The following is a 24,324-nucleotide window of genomic DNA, read 5'->3' on the forward strand; positions in this document are numbered from 1 at the left end:
TAACAGGGGCAGTCTGATTCAAGGCTCTAAAATTAGCAGCCGGCAGGGCACTGGTAGCCTTTCAGGGGATGTCCAGCTCTCATTTAGTAAAACTCTGCATTGCTATGGCTGCTACACTTAGAAGTGCTGATCTATGATCAGGACCCCTCTGTCCATGTCATATTACTCATTATAATCTAAAAGCCCAAACTGATCGTATATCAGCACTCTTACTTTGGTCCTACTCTTATTTAGTAAGACTCTGCATTGCTATGGCTGCTACACTTAGAAGTGCTGATCTATGATCAGGACCCCTCTGTCCATGTCATATTACTCATTATAATCTAAAATCCCAAACTGATCGTATATCAGCACTCTTACTTTGGTCCTACTCTTATTTAGTAAGACTCTGCATTGCTATGGCTGCTACACTTAGAAGTGCTGATTTATGATCAGGACCCCTCTGTCCATATCATGTTACTCATTATAATCTAAAAAGCCAAACTGATCCTAGATCAGCACTCATACTTTGGCACTACTCTTACCTAGTAAAACATTGCTGCATTGCTGGCTGCTACACTTAGAAAGAGCTGGCCACTGCAGCACAAAGTCGATCGACCTTGCAGCCCAATCAAGCCCAAATGTGGAGCAGGTCAATACACTTTAAGGTTACAGTAGAGAGCAGACCTTTAGAAAGATCTAAGATTAGAAATGAAAGGCAAAGGTTAGCTGATTGGCCAGCTGTACTGTAGTGACTGTACACATGTAAGAGTCAAGGGCCAGTTTTACTTGAGCTTTAGTGAATTGACTAGTCATTGATGCCCAGTTTGCCAACCTAAGGTGAGCTGTAACAAATTTGCATTTGTACGATGATATAACAGCAAAACGACTTTTCCTCTCCTATGTAAACCATGCTGTACACTGCATTAGATTGAGATTGACAGGACCACATTGTCTGGTGCCTGTCGTGGCCCTCACTGTACATCCACATACACCGTCTGTAATATGAGGCCCTAGGCCCTAGGCCATGCACTCTCACATACCAGACACGTGAGACCTATAGGCTTCATACAGCTATAGGCATTGCACACGTTGGCAGGTTTCCATAGGTCTATAACTGACCACCTGGACGTGGCAGAGAGCCAAGAATACACCACCATCTCAAATATACTTATCATCTCAGATCATGTCAATGCTAATGTATGCACACATGACTGTAAGTCGCTTTGGATAAAAGCGTCTGCTAAATGGCATATATTATTATTATTATTATTACTTTGACAAGTTATGGTGTACAATTCCAGCTGATCTAAATTCCATACAGTCAGTTCACATTCACACTCTGCCTGGGCTGAGTGGTCTAAAGAGTAGAAGCTTGAAGACAGATGTGTGAAGTTTTGTTTGCAGAGTCAGGAAACGCAGCCGTCGCCTTCGTCATGTCTAGCTTGTTTTACATTAGACTACCGTCTAATATGTTAGTACAGTATGGGTTGTTTTACAGTAACCTACCGTCTAGTACAGTATGGGTTGTTTTACAGTAACCTACCGTCTAGTACAGTATGAGTTGTTTTACGGTAGCCTACCATGTAATATGAGAGTAAAGCATGGGTTTGTTTAAGTAGCCTACATATGATACTGTATTACAGTATGGGTTGCTTTACAGTAGCCTACTGTCTAATACACAATATATGGGTTGTTTTACAGTAGTCTACTGTATAATACGGTAATACAGTATGGGTTGTTTTACAGTAGCTTACCATCTAATACGGTAAAACAGTATGGGTTGTTTTACAGTAGTCTACTGTATAATACGGTAGGACAGTATGTCTTTTTTTGCCCACCATCAAATATGGCAGTATAGTATGGGTTGTTTTACAGAAGCCTAACATCTAATACAGTAGGACTGTATGGGTTGGTTTACAGTAGACTTTAGTCTTATACGGTAGTACAGTTCTTTTTTTTTTACAGTAGACTACCGTCTAATACAGTAGGACATTATGGGTTGTTTTACAGTAGCCTGCAGTCTAATATGGTAGGACAGTATGGGTTGTTTTACAGTAGCCTGCAGTCTAATACGGCAGAACAGTATGGGTTGTTTTACAGTAGCCTGCAGTCTAATATGGTAGGACAGTATGGGTTGTTTTACAGTAGCCTGCAGTCTAATATGGTAGGACAGTATGGGTTGTTTTACAGTAGCCTGCAGTCTAATATGGTAGGACAGTATGGGTTGTTTTACAGTAGCCTGCAGTCTAATATGGTAGGACAGTATGGGTTGTTTTACAGTAGCCTGCAGTCTAATATGGTAGGACAGTATGGGTTGTTTTACAGTAGCCTGCAGTCTAATATGGTAGGACAGTATGGGTTGTTTTACAGTAGCCTGCAGTCTAATATGGTAGGACAGTATGGGTTGTTTTACAGTAGCCTGCAGTCTAATATGGTAGGACAGTATGGGTTGTTTTACAGTAGCCTGCAGTCTAATATGGTAGGACAGTATGGGTTGTTTTACAGTAGCCTGCAGTCTAATATGGTAGGACAGTATGGGTTGTTTTACAGTAGCCTGCAGTCTAATGTGGTAGGACATAACTAACCGTACATAGTCTTTGGTGACAGACATTTAACATAAACTGCTAGCCAGCGGCAACACACAAAATATTTGGTTCCCTACATAACACTGTGTGCCTCCTGGCTCGGTAGCTGCATGGTAGAGTAGAGTGGTTGTGGTGGTGGTGATGGTGGTGGGGGGGGGTTCTGGGCTCTGCCTACATTGGCTGGTACTGTACAGTCACTACAGTGAGTGGCGGTGAGGTTTCTGTGCTCTCAGTGAGTGGTGGTGGTGAGGTTTCTGTGCTCTCTCAGTGAGTGGTGGTGAGGTTTCTGTGCTCTCTCAGTGTGGTGGTGAGGTTTCTGTGCTCTCTCAGTGAGTGGTGGTGAGGTTTCTGTGCTCTCTCAGTGAGTGGTGGTGAGGTTTCTGTGCTCTCTCAGTGAGTGGTGGTGAGGTTTCTGTGCTCTCTCAGTGAGTGGTGGTGAGGTCTCTGTGCTCTCTCAGTGAGTGGTGGTGAGGTTTCTGTGCTCTCTCAGTGAGTGGTGGTGAGGTTTCTGTGCTCTCTCAGTGAGTGGTGGTGAGGTTTCTGTGCTCTGTGCTCTCTCAGTGAGTGGTGGTGGTGAGGTTTCTGTGCTCTCAGTGAGTGATGGTGGTGAGGTTTCTGTGCTCTCTCAGTGAGTGGTGGTGAGGTTTCTGTGCTCTCTCAGTGAGTGGTGGTGAGGTTTCTGTGCTCTGTGCTGTCTCAGTGAGTGGTGGTGGTGAGGTTTCTGTGCTCTCTCAGTGAGTGGTGGTGAGGTTTCTGTGCTGTCTCAGTGAGTGGTGGTGGTGAGGTTTCTGTGCTCTCTCAGTGAGTGGTGGTGAGGTTTCTGTGCTCTCTCAGTGAGTGGCGGTGAGGTTTCTGTGCTCTCTCAGTGAGTGGTGGTGAGGTTTCTGTGCTCTCTCAGTGAGTGGTGGTGAGGTTTCTGTGCTCTCTCAGTGAGTGGTGGTGGTGGGGTTTCTGTGCTCTCTCAGTGAGTGGTGGTGGTGAGGTTTCTGTGCTCTCAGTGAGTGGTGGTGAGGTTTCTGTGCTCTCTCAGTGAGTGGTGGTGAGGTGTCTGTGCTCTCTCAGTGAGTGGTGGTGGTGAGGTTTCTGTGCTCTCTCAGTGAGTGGTGGTGAGGTTTCTGTGCTCTGTGCTCTCTCAGTGAGTGGTGGTGAGGTGTCTGTGCTCTCTCAGTGAGTGGTGGTGGTGAGGTTTCTGTGCTCTCTCAGTGAGTGGTGGTGAGGTTTCTGTGCTCTCTCAGTGAGTGGTGGTGAGGTTTCTGTGCTCTGTGCTCTCTCAGTGAGTGGTGGTGAGGTGTCTGTGCTCTCTCAGTGAGTGGTGGTGGTGAGGTTTCTGTGCTCTGTGCTCTCTCAGTGAGTGGTGGTGAGGTGTCTGTGCTCTCTCAGTGAGTGGTGGTGGTGAGGTTTCTGTGCTCTCTCAGTGAGTGGTGGTGAGGTTTCTGTGCTCTCTCAGTGAGTGGCGGTGAGGTTTCTGTGCTCTCTCAGTGAGTGGTGGTGGTGAGGTTTCTGTGCTCTCTCAGTGAGTGGTGGTGAGGTTTCTGTGCTCTCTCAGTGAGTGGTGGTGAGGTGTCTGTGCTCTCTCAGTGAGTGGTGGTGGTGAGGTTTCTGTGCTCTGTGCTCTCTCAGTGAGTGGTGGTGAGGTGTCTGTGCTCTCTCAGTGAGTGGTGGTGGTGAGGTTTCTGTGCTCTCTCAGTGAGTGGTGGTGAGGTTTCTGTGCTCTCTCAGTGAGTGGTGGTGAGGTTTCTGTGCTCTCTCAGTGAGTGGTGGTGAGGTGTCTGTGCTCTCTCAGTGAGTGGTGGTGGTGAGGTGTCTGTGCTCTCTCAGTGAGTGGTGGTGGTGAGGTTTCTGTGCTCTCTCAGTGAGTGGTGGTGGTGGTGAGGTTTCTGTGCTCTCTCAGTGAGTGGTGGTGGTGAGGTTTCTGTGCTCTCTCAGTGAGTGGTGGTGAGGTTTCTGTGCTCTCTCAGTGAGTGCAGCCTGACAGCCTGTTGACTGTCTTTATCAGTTCTTCACCAGCACCACAGGGTCAGTGAGAGGCTGATAGCAGTCAGATGGATGGCTCCAGAGCAGAGGGCAGTCAGGTCGTTCCCATAAAGATACAGCCCTACCAACGTCAGAGAAATGAATTCTAGTTCCACTAGAGATGGTGATACAGGCTTTGGTTCCACACAGTTTCACTGCTGTTGATGTTGATGTCAGCTACTTACATAAAAGGGTCGTTCCATTTGATTTCAATCACTTTTTGACTGCACCCTTTTTGATTTGAACTCAATTTTCTCTACATATTTGCAACTTTCAGACCTGAATGCCAAAGCATTTAGGAGATAAGAGGTGCTCAAAGTTGACTCATGTCTCATACTCCACTATGCCATGAGACATCCATGTCTTCATCACTGGAAAATATAAACTGTTGAGTTTAATATAATTTAAAAGCTTACAAACAGGGTTGTCAAAAAATGTAATAATTTTCTTTAAAAAACAATGTTTTTATTAAAATGATTTTTCCTTTAACATCAAATATCTAAAAACACGTAAACTCCGATTCTTTTCATTTTCATGTTGTAGCTTAGATCCTATTTTACGTCATCTGATGTGTTTGTGTTGTTCCAGTCATCGGTTGAGACACAGTAGACTCTAGAATATAGACATGGATGTCTCATGGTAGGGAGGCGTCTGCAAAATGGCTCAACTTCAAGCACCTCTATCTCCTAAATGTTGAGTCATTCTGGTTCAAAAGGCCCCTTTCGGACACTTCTAACAGGGGTAAATATGTCTGGGAAGTTACATCCAAACTAAAGGGCTGTGTCAAAAAGGGATTGGAGTCAAATGGAACGACCCACAAGTCTATTCACACGCTGGGAACTGTACTGTAGAGAAATGTGTCGTTGGTGTTGAATGGCGAATGGATTAAACATCGTCTATCATTTGAAGTCATCGTTTTATAGACGATCTGCAGAAGAGGATCCACAGTGATAACGGATTACAGTACATTGCTTCGAAACCACAAACATCTCCTATTGACTCAATACATTGTCATCGCACTAGCATGCAGAGCATGTACCAAAGGATTCATGTGACCAGCTTAACATGTACGTTGTCCATCAGAAATAACCCCTGGTCAAAGTGGTCTCGACTCGCAGACCGTTTGTGTGAAGTGCTGCTGCTACCCCTTTTATTTTCCATTCATGTCCGATAATGGTATCAGGCTTGACCTCTGACCTATAGGCATACCAGACAGAGTCAGACAGCAACTGGAATGATCAAGACAAGTGGAAAAGAGGCTAGGTCAGAGAGGGAAACATGAGACCCCCACCAATCCTCTACCCACCCTACACTGATCTATTCCAGACCTTTAAGGCCCTTCACCACCTCTCCCATTCTAGCCCTGTAAAAATAGACCCTATTTTTCACTAGCAAGAACACTAAGTAAGGCTACGGTCTAAATTCATGAGCCATGTAAATGTGTAGATCTAAATAAAGCCCTGTCGGTGAGGTGTGGGATATTGACAGGACGAGCAAAGTATTTCCACAACACTTTATTTATTTAAACTGTTAATTACATTAGAAAAATTACAGTTGTGTTAAAAAAACAACACCAAGTGAATTAAGTGCATTTTGCAGCAATTCAAGTTTTCAATAGTTTGACAGACAACGATATATTATTATACACAACATGAATAATGCTTTGCTATATTTTTTGATTTTATTTTTCAATCTAGTCTAGACTTGAGCAATGTACATTATGTGAAAAGAGTTCAAGTGTAAACTTAGTTATTTCCATGAGATTTCAGTAGATATCAACAAACAGTACCGGTTAAACGGAGAAATACAAAAGTATAAAAAAAAGAACAAGTCTAAACAAAATGTTGCATTTTGTTAGTGAAAAAATCTACTTTTCAGAATTGCACTTTCCACCTTGGCTCTAAATTGTGTATTCACCACAGTGAATATCCTAGTTATAACTAGTTGATAAATAACTAGTTACTCTTTCTAAAAAGCAGCTTGTTCATCAAACCAATCCTTATCTCTTAGCCCAAACCTCTCCTCAACTGCAATAATACAGTACTTCTAATACAGTCTTGAGTTAGAGTTTTACTATTCCTCCTCTTCTTCCTCCTCTTCTTCTTCCTCCTCCCCTTCTTCTTCCTCTGTCACCACATCATCATCATCATCATCCCCCAGTCCAAAGCCCATTTGGTACAAGATGACCTCCACTTCTTCTGTGCACAGTGTAAGGTGCTCCATGTTCTCGAACCCAGGCTCGGGCCTTTCTAAGTTGGAGCCTTTAGCTGCCTCTTTGGCCTGTGCAATCAGCTCCTTCCCACTAATCAGGAACTCGGCTGCATTGCCCTTCTCCATGGTCTGGGCCGCCTTCTCCTTTAGGTTGATACTAGCCTGGAGCTGCTCCGTGTACCTCTCCACCAGGGACCTCAGCAACCCCAGCTTCCTCTCCTCCTCCTGGGTGATCTTTTCCAGGAGCTGGCCCTTACGTTCCTCCAGGATGGCATAGAGCAAGTCGAAGCTCTCCCCCAGACGTCTCTTCTGAAGCTGGCTGTTCTCCTCGATGCTCTTGCATGTGTCCTCCATCTGAGCCATCACGGCCTGGACACAGCTGTTACCCGCCGCAAGGAGATCTACGGCGTTCCGCAGCTCGGCCTTCTGGGTATCGTAGATGCTCTGCAGGGGTGACACCTCACAGTCCTTGTGCTGGCCGAACACTTTGCACATGGAGCAGGTGGGCGTCTGGCAGGTCACACAGTAAATATTAATGCGCTCGTCCTCGTGCTCCGTACACATGGGCTCCTTGGTGTCTTTGTCCTTCAGCGGTGGGTCTGCAACGTTACTTCCTACTTCTCCGCCGCCGCTCTCCGGCTGCTGCTTGTAGATATCAATGATGTTCTCCACTAGCAGGTTCCTCTGAAGGCCGTAGACGCCGTGGCGGTCCAGGACGACCTCGAAGCGGCAGGTGGGGCAGCGGAAGATGCCCCCGGAGTAGTGGTAAGGGTTGCGGGAGTCGTAGAGGTCGCTGGCGCAGCCGCGGCACAGGTTGTGTTGGCAGGGCAGGATGACTACGGGCTTCTGGAACATCTCCAGGCAGATGGGGCAGCTCAGCTGGCTCTCCAGGCTCTCCCTGGGGCTGGGCTGGTGCGTCACCTGGCCGGTCTGGATATCCATGTCTGGATAGATGTGTTTCTCTGTTCTTACAAGGTATAAGTCCTTAATGTTCTGAGTGGGTGGCCTAGGCGCTTTGTCTTAGGTGGTGTGGCTCTTTCTCTGTCTGTCTCTCCTTCTGTTGCAGTCTGGTATAGTGACTGCTTTCTCCACTTGGTTTATTTTGATCTAGCCACTCTCCGGGCCACAGCTGACAATTTATACTGCTGGGCTGGCCGTGACACCCGAGCCTCCACGCGGTCTGAGGCACGGGTCCCACCCTTTGCTTGTTTGCAAGGCTCAATTCTGAGATAATTAACCCCTTCTGGCCCCGGCACGTCATACTTAGCAACACCCACCGTCCCGCCCTCCCCCTCTCTCTCTCTTTCTGTGGGAGGGGCTAAATCAATAGACAACTGGCCAAACAACCCCCAATAACAACAGGTCACCCACCACACCACAAAACACGATTAGGGTCGTTCACATCTGTTTACATCTTAGATTGACCCCTTTCGGCCTCTGCAGAAATAGGTCAGACGTAATGCATATGCCTTCTCATAGCCAGACATCAGGTATGTTATAAATTCATCTCTCGTGGACAGACTACGTCAACATAAAAATAAGCATCTGACCAAATTATGCTTCTGGGTTAATGGAGATTAGTAATAACATAAACATGTCCACATTCTGCTGTTATACAGAGAAATTGTAAACATGCTGGTTTTCTTGAAGATGCTCTAGCAGACTGTAAATGTAATCCGTGGCTGACAGAAAAAATACAGATTTGACAGATTAAACAACGTAGAAATAGAATGAACACAAGTTGTAGAATCCACATAGTTTGTAATAGAGCAGGTAGAATGTGCCATATTGCTCTACTATATGTCTACAGAGAAGAGTGACTGAGCTGGTAGTACACATTATAGAAATAGAATGAACACAAGTTGTAGAATCCACATAGTTTGTAATAGAGCAGGTAGAATGTGCCATATTGCTCTACTATATGTCTACAGAGAAGAGTGACTGAGCTGGTAGTACACATTATAGAAATAGAATGTCATGTCCTATCCTCTGCCAGGTTCCCCTCCCCCTCTTCCTTTACCCTGTACCCCTGCATAGCCTAAAAGACAGATTGTGTGTGTGTGTGTGTGTGTGTGTGTGTGTGTGTGTGTGTGTGTGTGTGTGTGTGTGTGTGTGTGTGTGTGTGTGTGTGTGTGTGTGTGTGTGTGTGTGTGTGTGTGTGTGTGTGTGTGTGTGTGTGTGTGTGTGTGTGTGTGTGTGTGTGTGTGTGTGTGTGTGTGTGTGTGTGTGTGTGTGTGTGTTGTGTGTGTTGCACAACTCTGGAAAGTTTGGGGTTGTAAACATTAAAAGTTATGTGCCCTCATTGACACCCCAGTAGGACACGGTCGACCCAGTCCGGGTGATCACAGCAGCTTGTGCAACACTGTCCACATCACACACCACAACAAAGAACATCCATGGTACTCATTGAGCCGCTCTGAAAACCAGCAACAACAAAATAACAGGTGCTGTACACAGGGGGGTGTACTCATGCACATGGGCTTGGTTGCAGGGGTGGTATCCCAAACATTTCCACCATGGAGGAGTGTTGTGTCAGGTTGTGCCACGTTGGAGGTGTAGGGGGACATTAGTCACGTGGGTGTAATCATGTCAACATGCTGGATATGGCGTAGAGAAGAAGATGGGGCCAATCGTCTGTAGTTTAGGACAGACACACAGTATACTGACTGTCATCCCTACCTGCACTGGTTCACAGGTACTGTAGTTTAGGACAGACACACAGTATACTGACTGTCATCTCTACCTGCACTGGTTCACAGGTACTGTAGTTTAGGACAGACACACAGTATACTGACTGTCATCCCTACCTGCACTGGTTCACAGGTACTGTAGTTTAGGACAGACACACAGTATACTGACTGTCATCCCTACCTACACTGGTTCACAGGTACTGTAGTTTAGGACAGACACACAGTATACTGACGGTCATCCCTACCTGCACTGGTTCACAGGTACTGTAGTTTAGGACAGACACACAGTATACTGACTGTCATCCCTACCTGCACTGGTTCACAGGTACTGTAGTTTAGGACAGACACACAGTATACTGACGGTCATCTCTACCTGCACTGGTTCACAGGTACTGTAGTTTAGGACAGACACACAGCATACTGACTGTCATCTCTATCTGCACTGGTTCACAGGTACTGTAGTTTAGGACAGACACACAGTATACTGACTGTCATCCCTATCTGCACTGGTTCACAGGTACTGTAGTTTAGGACAGACACACAGTATACTGACGGTCATCTCTACCTGCACTGGTTCACAGGTACTGTAGTTTAGGACAGACACACAGTATACTGACTGTCATCTCTACCTGCACTGGTTCACAGGTACTGTAGTTTAGGACAGACACACAGTATACTGACTGTCATCTCTACCTGCACTGGTTCACAGGTACTGTAGTTTAGTTCACCTGTAGCCCAGATAGCTCACCTGTGGATGCTGTGCCCGATATCACACCTTCCTTATTATCTTGTGCATATGATATCATCACTGAATGGTGCTTTCTAGTACACAACATTTGATGTTGAATCATGAATAGATCATCCATCCTTTCATCTGTTCACCCCAGAAAACACTCATAAAATATACATTCACAGTTTGAGTATATCAACAGCCATGTAACTGACCACTCCAGCATCCCTAGAGTACCACAACAAACGCATGAGGTTGTGGTGATGCAAGACTTCTCTGAACCTGCCTGTCCCAGCCCTTCCAGTAATGTTGAGAGACAGAGTCATGTGCTGCCTGGTCCTGCAGTGGGTGGTGCTATGGGACTGGTGGAAGGGAGCAGACAGGGTAGACAGTGTACTTCAGAGAGATATACATGTGTGGTTCCAGGAGACCAGTGGCGGGGTGAAGGGTCACACTCCTCAAAATGTCAGCAGGCGCATCACAGGCCAAGGCCACTGGCACCAGTGGATGAGGGAGGGAGGAGCTACGGGAGGACGGGCTCATTGTAATGTCTGGAATGGAATACATGGAACGGTATCAAACACATCAAAAGTTTGGAAACCACATGTTTGACTCCATTCCATCGATTCCATTCTATCCATTACAATGAGTCCGTCCTCCTATAGCTCCTTCCACCAGCCTCCACTGACTGGCACTAATAATGAAACCTAGCCTGGAATCCAAACGTATATGGATGAAACAGAACAAACTCCAGGCTAGACCGAGAATGTGGTTATGTAATATGCATGTTGTTGTTGTTTGTGTTTGTTTCTGTTTCTTGTTGATCACTTTATCACTAAATTCTATTTGTTTTATCTGGGAACCCAGGACCAACTGTTGAATGCGGTGGACAACTACTCGATTAGTTGACAGTTGCTTTAACAGTGTGTCATGAGAGCCTTATGTACACATTGCTAAAAACATTGTGTCAACTCTTCTATGACATCATCAGTGTGTCCCGGGTTACCAAGGTAAATAGTCAGTCATGAAACGAACCACTAGATGGCGAACCTTACCATTTATTTATCTGATGAGACAAGTTGTAGCATTGACCGCCTTACTGGCATGATGCGTGACTGGGTCTGAGAGACTGACTACTTTTTTCCACACAGACATATGCACAGAGACAGACAGATGCAGACACATAAACAAACACACCCTTAAATGTCAGTTGTTTGGAAACTAAATGAATTTGTTTCCCCCCCTATGGAACAATGACATATCCAATGAGACTCAGTAAGCTGAGAGGATGTTTGTGTTCTTGTGACAATCAAAGATAAACAATGAAATGTATGTTTCCTCTGTGGTGCCACTCAGATACATATCAGCTGTCCCATCGCCGTGTCAGAGCCCTGACAAAATGAATGATCCATTGTGCTGTTGTGTGTGGAAACACAATGATGGGGACTGACGTGGGGAGGATAAGTGGCTGAAGGAGGCCCAGGACCTACTGGCAGAGGATCTTCATTTGATCACACTTTTGTTTTGAGAATGTTCCTGTACAGAAGGAAATGCAAACCTATAGTGTATTTTGAGGTTTGAAAAAGATTGTAAAGTTTGTGATTTCCACTTTAATATGTCAGACTTGATTCGCCCCAATGAAAAATGTATCAGCCCCTACAAAGAATGTCCATTAATTGTCATTCACATAATAATTCACATTTCCTGTTGAGGCAAGATTATTTTCCTGCTGTAGCAAACTGGATCAAATTAAGATCCTAGGCCTCAGCCCAGGCACAGGACTACCAATATGGGCAGCAACAGGATCCTAGGCCTCAGCCCAGGCACAGGACTACCAATATGGGCAGCAACAGGATCCTAGGCCTCAGCCCAGGCACAGGACTACCAATATGGGCAGCAACAGGATCCTAGGCCCCAGCCCAGGCACAGGACTACCAATATGGGCAGGAACAGGATCCTAGGCCTCAGCCCAGGCACAGGACTACCAATATGGGCAGCAACAGGATCCTAGGCCTCAGCCTAGGCACAGGACTACCAATATGGGCAAGAACAGGATCCTAGGCCTCAGCCCAGGCACAGGACTACCAATATGGGCAGGAACAGGATCCTAGGCCTCAGCCCAGGCACAGGACTGCCAATGTGGGCAGCAACAGGATCCTAGGCCTCAGCCCAGGCACAGGACTACCAATATGGGCAGGAACAGGATCCTAGGCCTCAGCCCAGGCACAGGACTACCAATATGGGCAGCAACAGGATCCTAGGCCTCAGCCCAGGCACAGGACTACCAATATGGGCAGGAACAGGATCCTAGGCCTCAGCCCAGGCACAGGACTACCAATATGGGCAGGAACAGGATCCTAGGCCTCAGCCCAGGCACAGGACTACCAATATGGGCAGGAACAGGATCCTAGGCCTCAGCCCAGGCACAGGACTACCAATATGGGCAGGAACAGGATCCTAGGCCTCAGCCCAGGCACAGGACTACCAATATGGGCAGCAACAGGATCCTAGGCCTCAGCCCAGGCACAGGACTACCAATATGGGCAGCAACAGGATCCTAGGCCTCAGCCCAGGCACAGGACTACCAATATGGTCAGCAACAGGATCCTAGGCCTCAGCCCAGGCACAGGACTACCAATATGGGCAGGAACAGGATCCTAGGCCTCAGCCCAGGCACAGGACTACCAATATGGGCAGGAACAGGATCCTAGGCCTCAGCCCAGGCACAGGACTACCAATATGGGCAGGAACAGGATCCTAGGCCTCAGCCCAGGCACAGGACTACCAATATGGGCAGCAACAGGATCCTAGGCCTCAGCCCAGGCACAGGACTACCAATGTGGGCAGGAACAGGAACTGGGCAGCAGGAAAGGTCAGCCTTAGCCCGCCATCTTGTATAAACACCCTTTCTGTCTCTGAGACTGTGTTTAATTCCCTGTAAATCCAGGTCCACTTTGAGACATTATGCCATTCTGAGGGTCCTACCCTGTTTTGTTCTGTTCAGCTCTGTTCTCAGTGCTTATCCCACGGTCAATTAATATACATGTCAGAACGTTTCCATGTTGGTTTTATAATGGGAGAGAGAAGAGGAGGACATCAACGTTGCCACTCATCAAGAGAAATAGAAGTGATTGAAACGTGGAAACCTGGGCCCTTGTCCACAAACCGTCTCAGAGTGCTGATCTAGGTTCAGTGTAGCCTTTTAGATCATAATTAATAATATTATATGAACAGATCCTAGATCCCCACTCCTACCCTGAGACACTTTGTGTATACGGCCCTGACAGTAAACTGCCCTTTCACCAAAGTCCTTCTACCGACTGTGTTTTATTTAGATTTATTTCACCTTTATTTAACAAGGTACGCCAGTTGAGAACAAGTTCACATTTACAACTGCGACCTGGCGTGTGTCTGTGTCTGTGTCTGTGTCTGTGTGTGTGTGTGTGTGTGTGTGTGTGTGTGTGTGTGTGTGTGTGTGTGTGTGTGTGTGTGTGTGTGTGTGTGTGTGTGTGTGTGTGTGTGTGTGTGTGTGTGTGTGTGTGTGTGTGTGTGTGTGTGTGTGTGTGTGTGTGTGTGTGTGTGTGTGTGTGTGTGTGTGTGTATCGTGTGGTAGAGGACAATGCAGGGATGTGATCTTACTGTGGCCATTCCCACAGACCATGGCCATGGAGAGAAGAGGGTTAAAGTCTTATCTCTCTGTTCTCACACCAGTCAGGTTAAAGGTTAGCTTCCTTCTCTAGCCTGACCTTTCTCTCTTGCCTCTGGACACATGTACATGTTATGTTATTTTAACATGGCTTTGGTGTTCATTTATCAAACTGGTATGACATTCATGATGGAGGGTGGATGGAGTGTGTATTTGGCAGTACTAAAATGTTACGTCATTACGAAGATCATTTTAAAAATAATTTTTAGATGTTATCTTGATACCCAACAGACGTAGCAACAGAGTGTTATTTGTTGTCCCGTTACTTCTTGAGAAATGGTTGTTTTATTTCCCAGAGAAGACACAACATACTGTAGAATCTTGTCACAGCAGTTACTCTCTTTCAGATGTCTGAAACGGAATATTACACTACAGCTCCCATTTCAGCCGGCTGAAGTCAGTTGAATCATGAATCTCCCAAATAAATGTGTATATTCATTAGACAGTTAAAAGACAAATAGTTGACTCCCAACCCAACAGGGGTAAAGGAGGCATCAAATTAGTAGTGATCTCTCTACCAACCTTTATGGCTCAGTAATCCCTTCGGAAGGAATACGGTGGTTCTCGTCCCTCAATCCTGACGAGTTTCATGTTTGCAGGACTCACACTTGAATCATGAAAAGCTTCTGGACTATTGAATATGACTTTCTGTTCTGTCTGCTTGAAAATGTCCTTTGGGCATTACATAACGCTCATGACACAATGTTAGGTCACAAGTTCACAACCCTCCAAGGTCTTTCAGGAAGCCCCTATCTAATCTTTTCAGCAACATCCTTTATTTACTAGACTAGCTGTCAAAATAAACCGTTTTTTTTTATTCAGTGGTGGTTTGTTTCCAGGTTAAACACTTCTAGAGCATTGAGGTTGGCTCTAAAAAATACTGAACATGAAGGAGTACTCCCAGTCCAGCCTGGTCTCATAAACTAGACGTAACATAGTAAACACTCAAAATTGTATGATATGTTACGATTGATATGGTTACATAAGACTGAAGGTTACTTAAGAAGGCTAAAGGCTAAAACAAAAGTAGGGTGGTTGGTCAGGGTGAATAGGTAGGCGTATTATGAGAACATTTAGCAACCTAGATGTTGAGTGTTCAAATCTGATCTCGGTTGAGATTAGCTAACTTTAGCTAATTAGCAATGTTGCAACAACTTACTACTTTTTAGCTACTTCGCAACTACTTAGCATGTTAGCTAACCCTAACCCTAACCTTAACCCTTAACCTAACTCCTAACCTTAACCCTAACCCTAACTCCTAGCCTAGCTAATGTTAGCCACCTAGCTAACATTAGGCCACCTAGCTAACATTAGGCCACCTAGTTAACGTTAGCCACCTAGCTAACGTTAGCCACCTAGCCTCCTAATGTGACGTGGTAAGGTTAGACCCAGGTGCAAAGAGTCCAGATGAGTAATCAGTATTTAAGGATAAACATAATATTTCACAGTACACTGGAAAGGGAAAAAAAGCAAACACTAAGTCTCAAACTCACTCAGGAAATATTTCAAGCTTCTGCAAAGGACAACAGAAAACACAGGGAATTCATAATGAGTAAATTGGACACACCTGAGTGGCGTTAATGTCTCTAGGACGGTCTCTGCCATCCTCTGGTGACAGGTGGAACCATGAGCCCTAATTAGTGTTAGCCACAACACATTGGAATTCATAACATATCATATGAATTGTAAAAGTAACAGATCATACAAAATGGATGATGGACAGTCACAAATAAATGACTGGATTTACATTTACTATGTTATGTCTACCCCTGAGTCCAGGTTGCCCAGTCCAGTTATTATTCCCATGCCCCTACTCTGCCTGCCTGCCTGCCTGCCTTGCTGGGCGGAAGGCGTGAGAATGTGGTTGCCTAGTAGTGTCATTGTTTACTGTGCCAGCCCCAGCGTGTGAGCCCTCACCCCTGCTTGTGAGGCCCTGGCCCACACTGTGCCCGCCTGGAGCCACTGGCGTCCCCTCAGTCCCCGGGAATGGAGTTTCCATCCAGGGGCCTCCCTGGCGCCAGAGTGATGCCAGCCTAGATCTCTCAACTTTGATTGAGGTTGGTTTTACCAGGCTCTCACTGGGATTTTTATTGTGTTCATTTATTGTGTGTCAGTTTACAGCGTCATTCATCCCCATGCCTGTCCTTTTTCTCCCTTCTTTTTATTTTGATACACAGACAAATATATATAGACCATAATGGCATGTCCATCGCACTCCAGAAACAGCGTTGATCCATTTAGAGATGGAAGGATGTTTGGCTTAATAGATAGAGCTCACTGGTACTTCCTCCTCTCACATATTGCTGTGTCGCCTGGCCCTAAACTGCTGTCTCTGTTTGAGTCTGTATACCTCAAACAGCTCTGTGGCTTTAAGTGTTTTAAGTCAGAGGGCCTCTTTTTAAAAAACAGATCTGTTCAGATTGTGGGATCTCCTGCTATAAGCAGCCTAGGGGCCTTGAGAACGAAACAGATCTGTTCAGATTGTGGGATCTCCTCCTATAAGCAGCCTAGGGGCCTTGAGAACGAAACAGATCTGTTCAGATTGTGGGATCTCCTCCTATAAGCAGCCTAGGGGCCTTGAGAACAAAACAGATCTGTTCAGATTGTGGGATCTCCTCCTATAAGCAGCCTAGGGGCCTTGAGAACAAAACAGATCTGTTCAGATTGTGGGATCTCCTCCTATAAGCAGCCTAGGGGCCCTGAGAACAAAACACCATCTGAAAAGATACTGCAGCATTTTCCTACCAAGCCTTTAAAAACAGAAGACTATTGTATTGTTGAAGATTTTCCATATGACATGTTTGGAAAGTAGGTAAAGAAACCGTCCGAGTCACACAGAACATGATGTGTGGAGGCAGTTTGACTATAAATTATGTTGTGCCTTAACGTCCATCAGGCAGAGTCACACAGAACATGATGTGTGGAGGCAGTTTGACTATAAATGATGTTGTGCCTTAACGTCCATCAGGCAGAGTCACACAGAACATGATGTGTGGAGGCAGTTTGACTATAAATTATGTTGTGCCTTAACGTCCATCAGGCAGAGTCACACAGAACATGATGTGTGGAGGCAGTTTGACTATAAATGATGTTGTGCCTTAACGTCCATCAGGCAGAGTCACACAGAACATGATGTGTGGAGGCAGTTTGACTATAAATGATGTTGTGCCTTAACGTCCATCAGGCAGAGTCACACAGAACATGATGTGTGGAGGCAGTTTGACTATAAATGATGTTGTGCCTTAACGTCCATCAGGCAGAGTCACACAGAACATGATGTGTGGAGGCAGTTTGACTATAAATGATGTTGTGCCTTAACGTCCATCAGGCAGAGTCACACAGAACATGATGTGTGGAGGCAGTTTGACTATAAATGATGTTGTGCCTTAACGTCCATCAGGCAGAGTCACACAGAACATGATGTGTGGAGGCAGTTTGACTATAAATGATGTTGTGCCTTAACGTCCATCAGGCAGAGTCACACAGAACATGATGTGTGGAGGCAGTTTGACTATAAATGATGTTGTGCCTTAACGTCCATCAGGCAGAGTCACACAGAACATGATGTGTGGAGGCAGTTTGACTATAAATGATTTTGTGCCTTAACATCCATCAGGCAGAGTCACACAGGATCCACCACTGGGCACACACGAGATTAGACAATCATGCTGTATCCTCGACTAATGGAATTAATGCTCAAACATGTTGAACCGATAAACAAAAGGGATATTTGCGTATGTCCGCCATGTTGCCTGTTCTCATGGGTTCCTCTCTTTTCTCAGCGGTGATGGTGAAAGACGGGTGGGTTTTGGGTAATATACTTAAGCAGATAGTACACAGAGCAAAGAAGATCAGCATTGACTGACTGACTGACTGACTGACTGACTGACTGACTGACTGACTGACTGACTGACTGACTGACTGACTGACTGACTGACTGGCTGACTGGCTGACTGGCTGACTGACTGGCTGACTGAGTGACTGGCTGACTGAGTGACTGGCTGAGTGACTGACTGACTGACTGACTGACTGACTGACTGACTGACTGACTGACTGAGTGAGTGAGTGAGTGAGTGAGTGAGTGAGTGAGTGAGTGAGTGAGTGAGTGAGTGAGTGAGTGAGTGAGTGAGTGAGTGAGTGAGTGAGTGAGTGACTGACTGACTGAGTGACTGAATGACTGACTGCGTGACTGACTGACTGACTGACTGACTGACTGACTGACTGACTGACTGACTGACTGACTGACTGACTGACTGACTGAGTGACTGACTGACTGACTGACTGGCTGACTGAGTGACTGGCTGAGTGACTGACTGACTGCCTGCCTGACTGAGTGAGTGACTGACTGACTGACTGACTGACTGACTGACTGACTGACTGACTGAGTGACTGACTGACTGACTGACTGACTGACTGGCTGACAGAAAATCTGGTTGCTGACCATTGAGGAAGTCACATTATTTATTTTGGTGGCCACAGTGTTTGGGTTTACGGAGTAAAAATGTCCTCAGTTGAGACTCTTCTCAGAGATTTATAATGATGGATTGGTACAACAAAGTATTTTACAACGTTTGAACGGATGTTGATGTAATCTAAAAGTGTCTGTTACTGGCAACATTTGGGGAGAGGAATTTCAACCCGAGAGAAAAATAGTTCCTTCTGGTTATTTATATATTGTATGTTTTTTATTTAACCAAATTAATGTTAATTGACATATTCTAAACATGTAGACAAAACCTAATTTAGTAAGATGATCTGTGTGTCTTTGGATAAGCTAAAATGGGCCAGTGTCTCTCCAACTGACCTAACCATATTTTCCCATGAACTTTCTAAAAGACATTAGCAAATCTCCCTCAGAGGGACAGCTGTAGGATGTGATATATGTTGAAACGCCGTGACCCTGCCTGAATGCTAGTGTATAACCTCCATGCTGCTTACCCAGGTCACATCTCTCCCTGATTAGATCAGATCAGGGAGAAATATACACTGAGACCACGTCAGTTCTCTCATAGAGTCTGGAGCATGGCCAATGTGTTGAAACTCAGGTCAAAACACAGGTGATATATTATACAGTCTATGGTCAAAACACAGGTGATATATTATACGGTCTATGGTCAAAACACAGGTTATATATTATACAGTCTATGGTCAAAACACAGGTGATATATTATACAGTCTATGGTCAAAACACAGGTTATATATTATACGGTCTATGGTCAAAACACAGGTTATATATTATACGGTCTATGGTCAAAGCACGGGTTATTTATTATACGGTCTATGGTCAAAACACAGGTTATATATTATACAGTCTATGGTCAAAACACAGGTGATATATTATACAGTCTATGGTCAAAACACAGGTGATATATTATACGGTCTATGGTCAAAACACAGGTTATATATTATACAGTCTATGGTCAAAGCACAGGTTATTTATTATACGGTCTATGGTCAAAACACAGGTTATATATTATACAGTCTATGGTCAAAACACAGGTGATATATTATACGGTCTATGGTCAAAACACAGGTTATATATTATACAGTCTATGGTCAAAACACAGGTGATATATTATACGGTCTATGGTCAAAACACAGGTTATATATTATACAGTCTATGGTCAAAACACAGGTTATATATTATACAGTCTATGGTCAAAACACAGGTGATATATTATACGGTCTATGGTCAAAACACAGGTTATATATTATACGGTCCATGGTCAAAACACAGGTTATATATTATACAGTCTATGGTCAAAACACAGGTTATATATTATACAGTCTATGGTCAAAACACAGGTTATATATTATACAGTCTATGGTCAAAACACAGGTGATATATTATACAGTCTATGGTCAAAACACAGGTTATATATTATACGGTCTATGGTCAAAACACAGGTGATATATTATACAGTCTATGGTCAAAACACAGGTGATATATTATACAGTCTATGGTCAAAACACAGGTTATATATTATACAGTCTATGGTCAAAACACAGGTTATATATTAAAACACAGGTTATATATTATACGGTCTATGGTCAAAACACAGGTTATATATTATACGGTCTATGGTCAAAACACAGGTTAGATATTATACGGTGTATGATCAAAACAGGAACCTCATATTTAGATAATTTTTTGTTATTAGTTATTTCTCCACTTTAGCTGAAGTTAGTAGGCTATATTTGTTTGATTTATTATACCTTGTCATTTCTGTCCTCTGGCCTCCAGTAGGGAGACAGCGGCATTCTGACTTATTGTTTTGCCTTGTTGTTGCCAAGGGGGACCTCATACTGGTACTGAAATATATTAGCCCAAGTATCTCCGTCCCTCTGTAGTTCATTTGGGGAGATCAAAGATGGAGACTAGATGTCCGTGCCCTTCCTCCCTCTCTCTCTCTCTCTCTCTCTCTCTCTCTCTCTCTCTCTCTCTCTCTCTCTCTCTCTCTCTCTCTCTCTCTCCCCTCTCTCTCTCTCTCTCTCTCTCTCTCTCTCCCCTCTCTCTCTCTCTCTCTGTCTCTCTCTCTCTTAATGTTTCCTTAACCTCTCCTTTGTCACTGCCCTGTTGATATTTTGGATGCTTGCTAAAACCAAAGGTGTTCAGAATATGCTTAATGAATCATTGTTTTCTTACTGCAATGCTTCATTCTTCTTTTGTGAATCAGACACAATACAATGTGTGGCAGAAGAACATATTCAGAGAAACAGAGTGGATTGTTTTCTCCTTCTACCTGTCTGTGAAAGTTGATTTGATAATGTGATTTTATTTTCCCTTGTCTGCAGGTTAATATCAGAACACACTTGACCCTCTCATCAGAAGCTGACTGGTAATGAGCCAAAAGAGTTCAGTGCTAATTGTCAGGGGTTTAAAGCCGTCTTACTTTCTGAAGTAAATCTTAGTAAATCTTTGATGAATCCATCGTAGGAACTCCCTTAATTGGAACGTTTTGCAGCTTCTACGGGTCACTGCAGGGTCAAAAAGCAGAGTAATTAGAAAAAGAAGAAAAGGAAATGCTTCTTGAGTTGAGCACATGAACAATTGGCTTATTTGAAGTTCTATGAAATTGTAACGGTTGTCTTCGGTGGAAGGAGAGGAGGACCAAAGTGCAGCGTGGTTTGTGATCATGATATATTTTAATGAAATATCACTGGACACAGAAAACAAAAGGAGCAAGAGAAATAAATGAAAACCGACACAGTCCCGTGTGGAACAAACACTGACACAGAAAAATATTACCCTCAAAACACAGGTGGGAAAAGGCTACCTAAGTATGGTTCTCAGTCAGAGACAACGATTGACAGCTACCTCTGATTGGGAACCATACCAGGCCAAACACATAGAAATAGAAAACATAGAAAAAACACATAGAATGCCCACCCCAACTCACGCCCTGACCAAACCAAAATAGAGACATAAAAAAGGAACTAATGTCAGGACGTGACAGAAATGTCTGTGAAATGTGTCAGAACCACCGAAGCACTGCCCTAACCTGTCCTGTCTGGCTCCAAATGTGATTGAAAGGAAGACTGATGGACTGTGGTGGGTTTATGTTTGGGTTGATTTTAGCCTCTGTGTGACAGTAAGGTTCCAGTGACTTCATTAAGGAGATCAAACACAGAAGGATGACTGTGTGAAGGTCCTCTCCCTTCATCTCACTTCATCTCCCTTCATCTCCTTCCTCTCCTTCATCTCCTTCCTCTCTCTTCCTCTCCTTCATCTCCTTCATCTCCTTCCTCTCCCTTCCTCTCCTTCCTCTCCTTCCTCTCTCTTCATCTCCCTTCCTCTCCTTCCTCTCCTTCCTCTCCTTCCTCTCTCTTCATCTCCCTTCCTCTCCTTCCTCTCTCTTCCTCTCATTCCTGTCCCTTCATCTCCTTCCTCTCCTTCCTCTCCCTTCCTCTCCTTCATCTCCCTTCCTCTCCTTCCTGTCCCTTCCTCTCTCTTCCTCTCCTTCCTCTTCCTTCCTCTCTCTTCCTCTCCTTCCTCTCCCTTCCTTTCCTTCCTCTCCTTCCTGTCCCTTCCTCTCCCTTCCTCTCCCTTCCTCTCCTTCCTCTCCTTCCTGTCCCTTCCTCTCCCTTCCTCTCCTTCCTGTCCCTGCCTCTCCCTTCCTCTCTCTTCCTCTCCTTCCTCTTTCATCCTCTCCTTCATCTTCCTTTCTCTCCTTCCTCTCCTTCCTGTCCCTTCCTCTCTCTTCCTCTCCTTCCTCTCCATTCCTCTCCTTCCTGTCCCTTCCTCTCTCTTCCTCTCCTTCCTGTCCCTTCCTCTCTCTTTCTCTCCTTCCTCTCGCTTCCTCTCCCTTCATCTCCATTCCTCTCCTTCCTCTCCCTTCATCTCGCTTCCTCTCCTTCCTCTCGCTTCCTCTCCCTTCATCTCCATTCCACTCCTTACCATCCCTTCCTCTCTCTTCCTCTCTCTTCCTCTCCTACCTCTCCTTCCTCTCCTTCCTCTCCCTTCCTCTCCTTCCTCTCTCTTCATCTCCCTTCCTCTCCTTCATCTCCTTCCCCTCCTTCCTGTTCCTTTCTCTCTTCCTCTCCTTGTTAGCTAGATTACTTGTTGGTCATTACTGCATTGTCGGAACTAGAAGCACAAGCAGTTCGCTACACTCGCATTAACATCTGCTAACCATGTGTATGTGACAAATACAATTTGATTTGATTTGATTTCCTCTCGCGTCCTCTCCCTTCATCTCCCTTCATCTCCATTCCTCTCCATCCTCTCCCTTCATCTCCCTTCCTCTCCTTCCTGTCCCTTCCTCTCTCTTCCTCTCCTTCCTCTCCATTCCTCTCCTTCCTGTCCCTTCCTCTCTCTTCCTCTCCTTCCTCTCCCTTCATCTCCCTTCCTCTCCTTCCTCTCGCAACTGTCCTCTAGAGGCATGCTGTATGAGGGTCTGCCAGTCCTGGGGTGCACACTGCAGAGACCTGTGATGAAACCACCCAGGGCCAACAAGCCAGGACTGGGTGGATGGAACGGGTCTGAACTGATCTGAACTGTCCTCTAGAGGCATGCTGTATGAGGGTCTGCCAGTCCTGGGGTGCACACTGCAGAGAGCTGTGATGAGACCACCCAGGACCAACAAGCCAGGACTGGGTGGATGGAACTGGTCTGAACTGATCTGAACTGTCCTCTAGAGGCATGCTGTATGAGGGTCTGCTAGTCCTGGGGTGCACACTGCAGAGAGCTGTGATGAGACCACCCAGGACCAACAAGCCAGGACTGGGTGGATGGAACTGGTCTGAACTGATCTGAACTGTCCTCTAGAGGCATGCTGTATGAGGGTCTGCTAGTCCTGGGGTGCACACTGCAGAGAGCTGTGATGAGACCACCCAGGACCAACAAGCCAGGACTGGGTGGATGGAACTGGTCTGAACTGATCTGAACTGTCCTCTAGAGTCATGCTGTATGAGGGTCTGCCAGTCCTGGGGTGCACACTGCAGAGAGCTGTGATGAGACCACCCAGAGCCAACAAGCCAGGACTGGGTGGATGGAACTGGTCTGAACTGATCTGAACTGTCCTCTAGAGGCATGCTGTATGAGGGTCTGCCAGTCCTGGGGTGCACACTGCAGAGAGCAGTGATGAAACCACCCAGGGCCAACAAGCCAGGACTGGGTGGATGGAACTGGTCTGAACTGATCTGAACTGTCCTCTAGAGGCATGCTGTATGAGGGTCTGCCAGTCCTGGGGTGCACACTGCAGAGACCTGTGATGAAACCACCCAGGGCCAACAAGCCAGGGGAGCTGATGTTTCTATTTATTAGTTGGTCCAGAAACCAAACTGCCTCCTCTGGAAATTCCTTCCTGGAACTTGGATTTTTGATTTAGTGGAACTTTTGGGTCCAGAGTGGAGCAAATAAGTTTAACTGTGAGTGAATGAACTGACCACAATGTATTTTTCCCATATTTTCCCATATTTATTTCCCTTCCTTTTTAGAAAGTGGCAACAATTAGAGGTTCTATACTTGGCTGTTGAAATGTGTGTCTGTCAGCGAACCACTAATCAACTGCACTGTGTGTGACCAAACCATTACATAAAACATGTACACATCCTCTACTTATATTTGTTAAATATACTGTTTTTACAATCTTAAACCATTGACTTTTCCTGTCTTTTCGTTCTACTGATATTGTCTGTAAGGTCTGTAAACATCTTTAAACAGTTGGTTTTATATGTTTGAACACCGTAACGGCCCGTAAAGAAATAGACGGAAGGAGTTCATTTGGGAAAGCTTAATAGCTTTCAGCACTGGTAGAAACACAACACTGACCATGCCTGGCTTTGAGATAAGAGCTCGATACATTAGGCGATGAGAGAATATGTCTGGACAAATGAGGAAATGAAATATTGCTTTTGTAGCAACATAATGAACACATTTCATAATTTCTTCAGACAATCAGGCAC

General features: G+C 45.3%; 1 protein-coding gene and 1 long non-coding RNA gene across 2 annotated transcripts in view; one reads left to right on the plus strand and one right to left on the minus strand.

The window, feature by feature from the left end:
* The window catches only part of LOC124025150, a 30,648-nt gene extending 18,493 nt beyond the window's left edge, over nt 1–12,155 (plus strand). The window contains exon 4 of the long non-coding RNA XR_006837159.1: nt 11,568–12,155. This is a non-coding gene — a long non-coding RNA (uncharacterized LOC124025150). The remainder of the gene's footprint in view (nt 1–11,567) is intronic.
* LOC124025149 (E3 ubiquitin-protein ligase TRIM63-like) lies at nt 6,080–7,910 on the minus strand. Its single transcript, XM_046338815.1, has one exon. It carries the CDS (start codon nt 7,731–7,733, stop codon nt 6,654–6,656), a length of 1,080 nt encoding a protein of 359 aa, XP_046194771.1. The 5' UTR covers nt 7,734–7,910; the 3' UTR covers nt 6,080–6,653.
* Nucleotides 12,156–24,324: the final 12,169 nt, after the last annotated feature.

This window comes from Oncorhynchus gorbuscha, unplaced genomic scaffold (assembly GCF_021184085.1).
Source record: "Oncorhynchus gorbuscha isolate QuinsamMale2020 ecotype Even-year unplaced genomic scaffold, OgorEven_v1.0 Un_scaffold_2204, whole genome shotgun sequence".
NCBI lineage: Eukaryota > Metazoa > Chordata > Actinopteri > Salmoniformes > Salmonidae > Oncorhynchus > Oncorhynchus gorbuscha.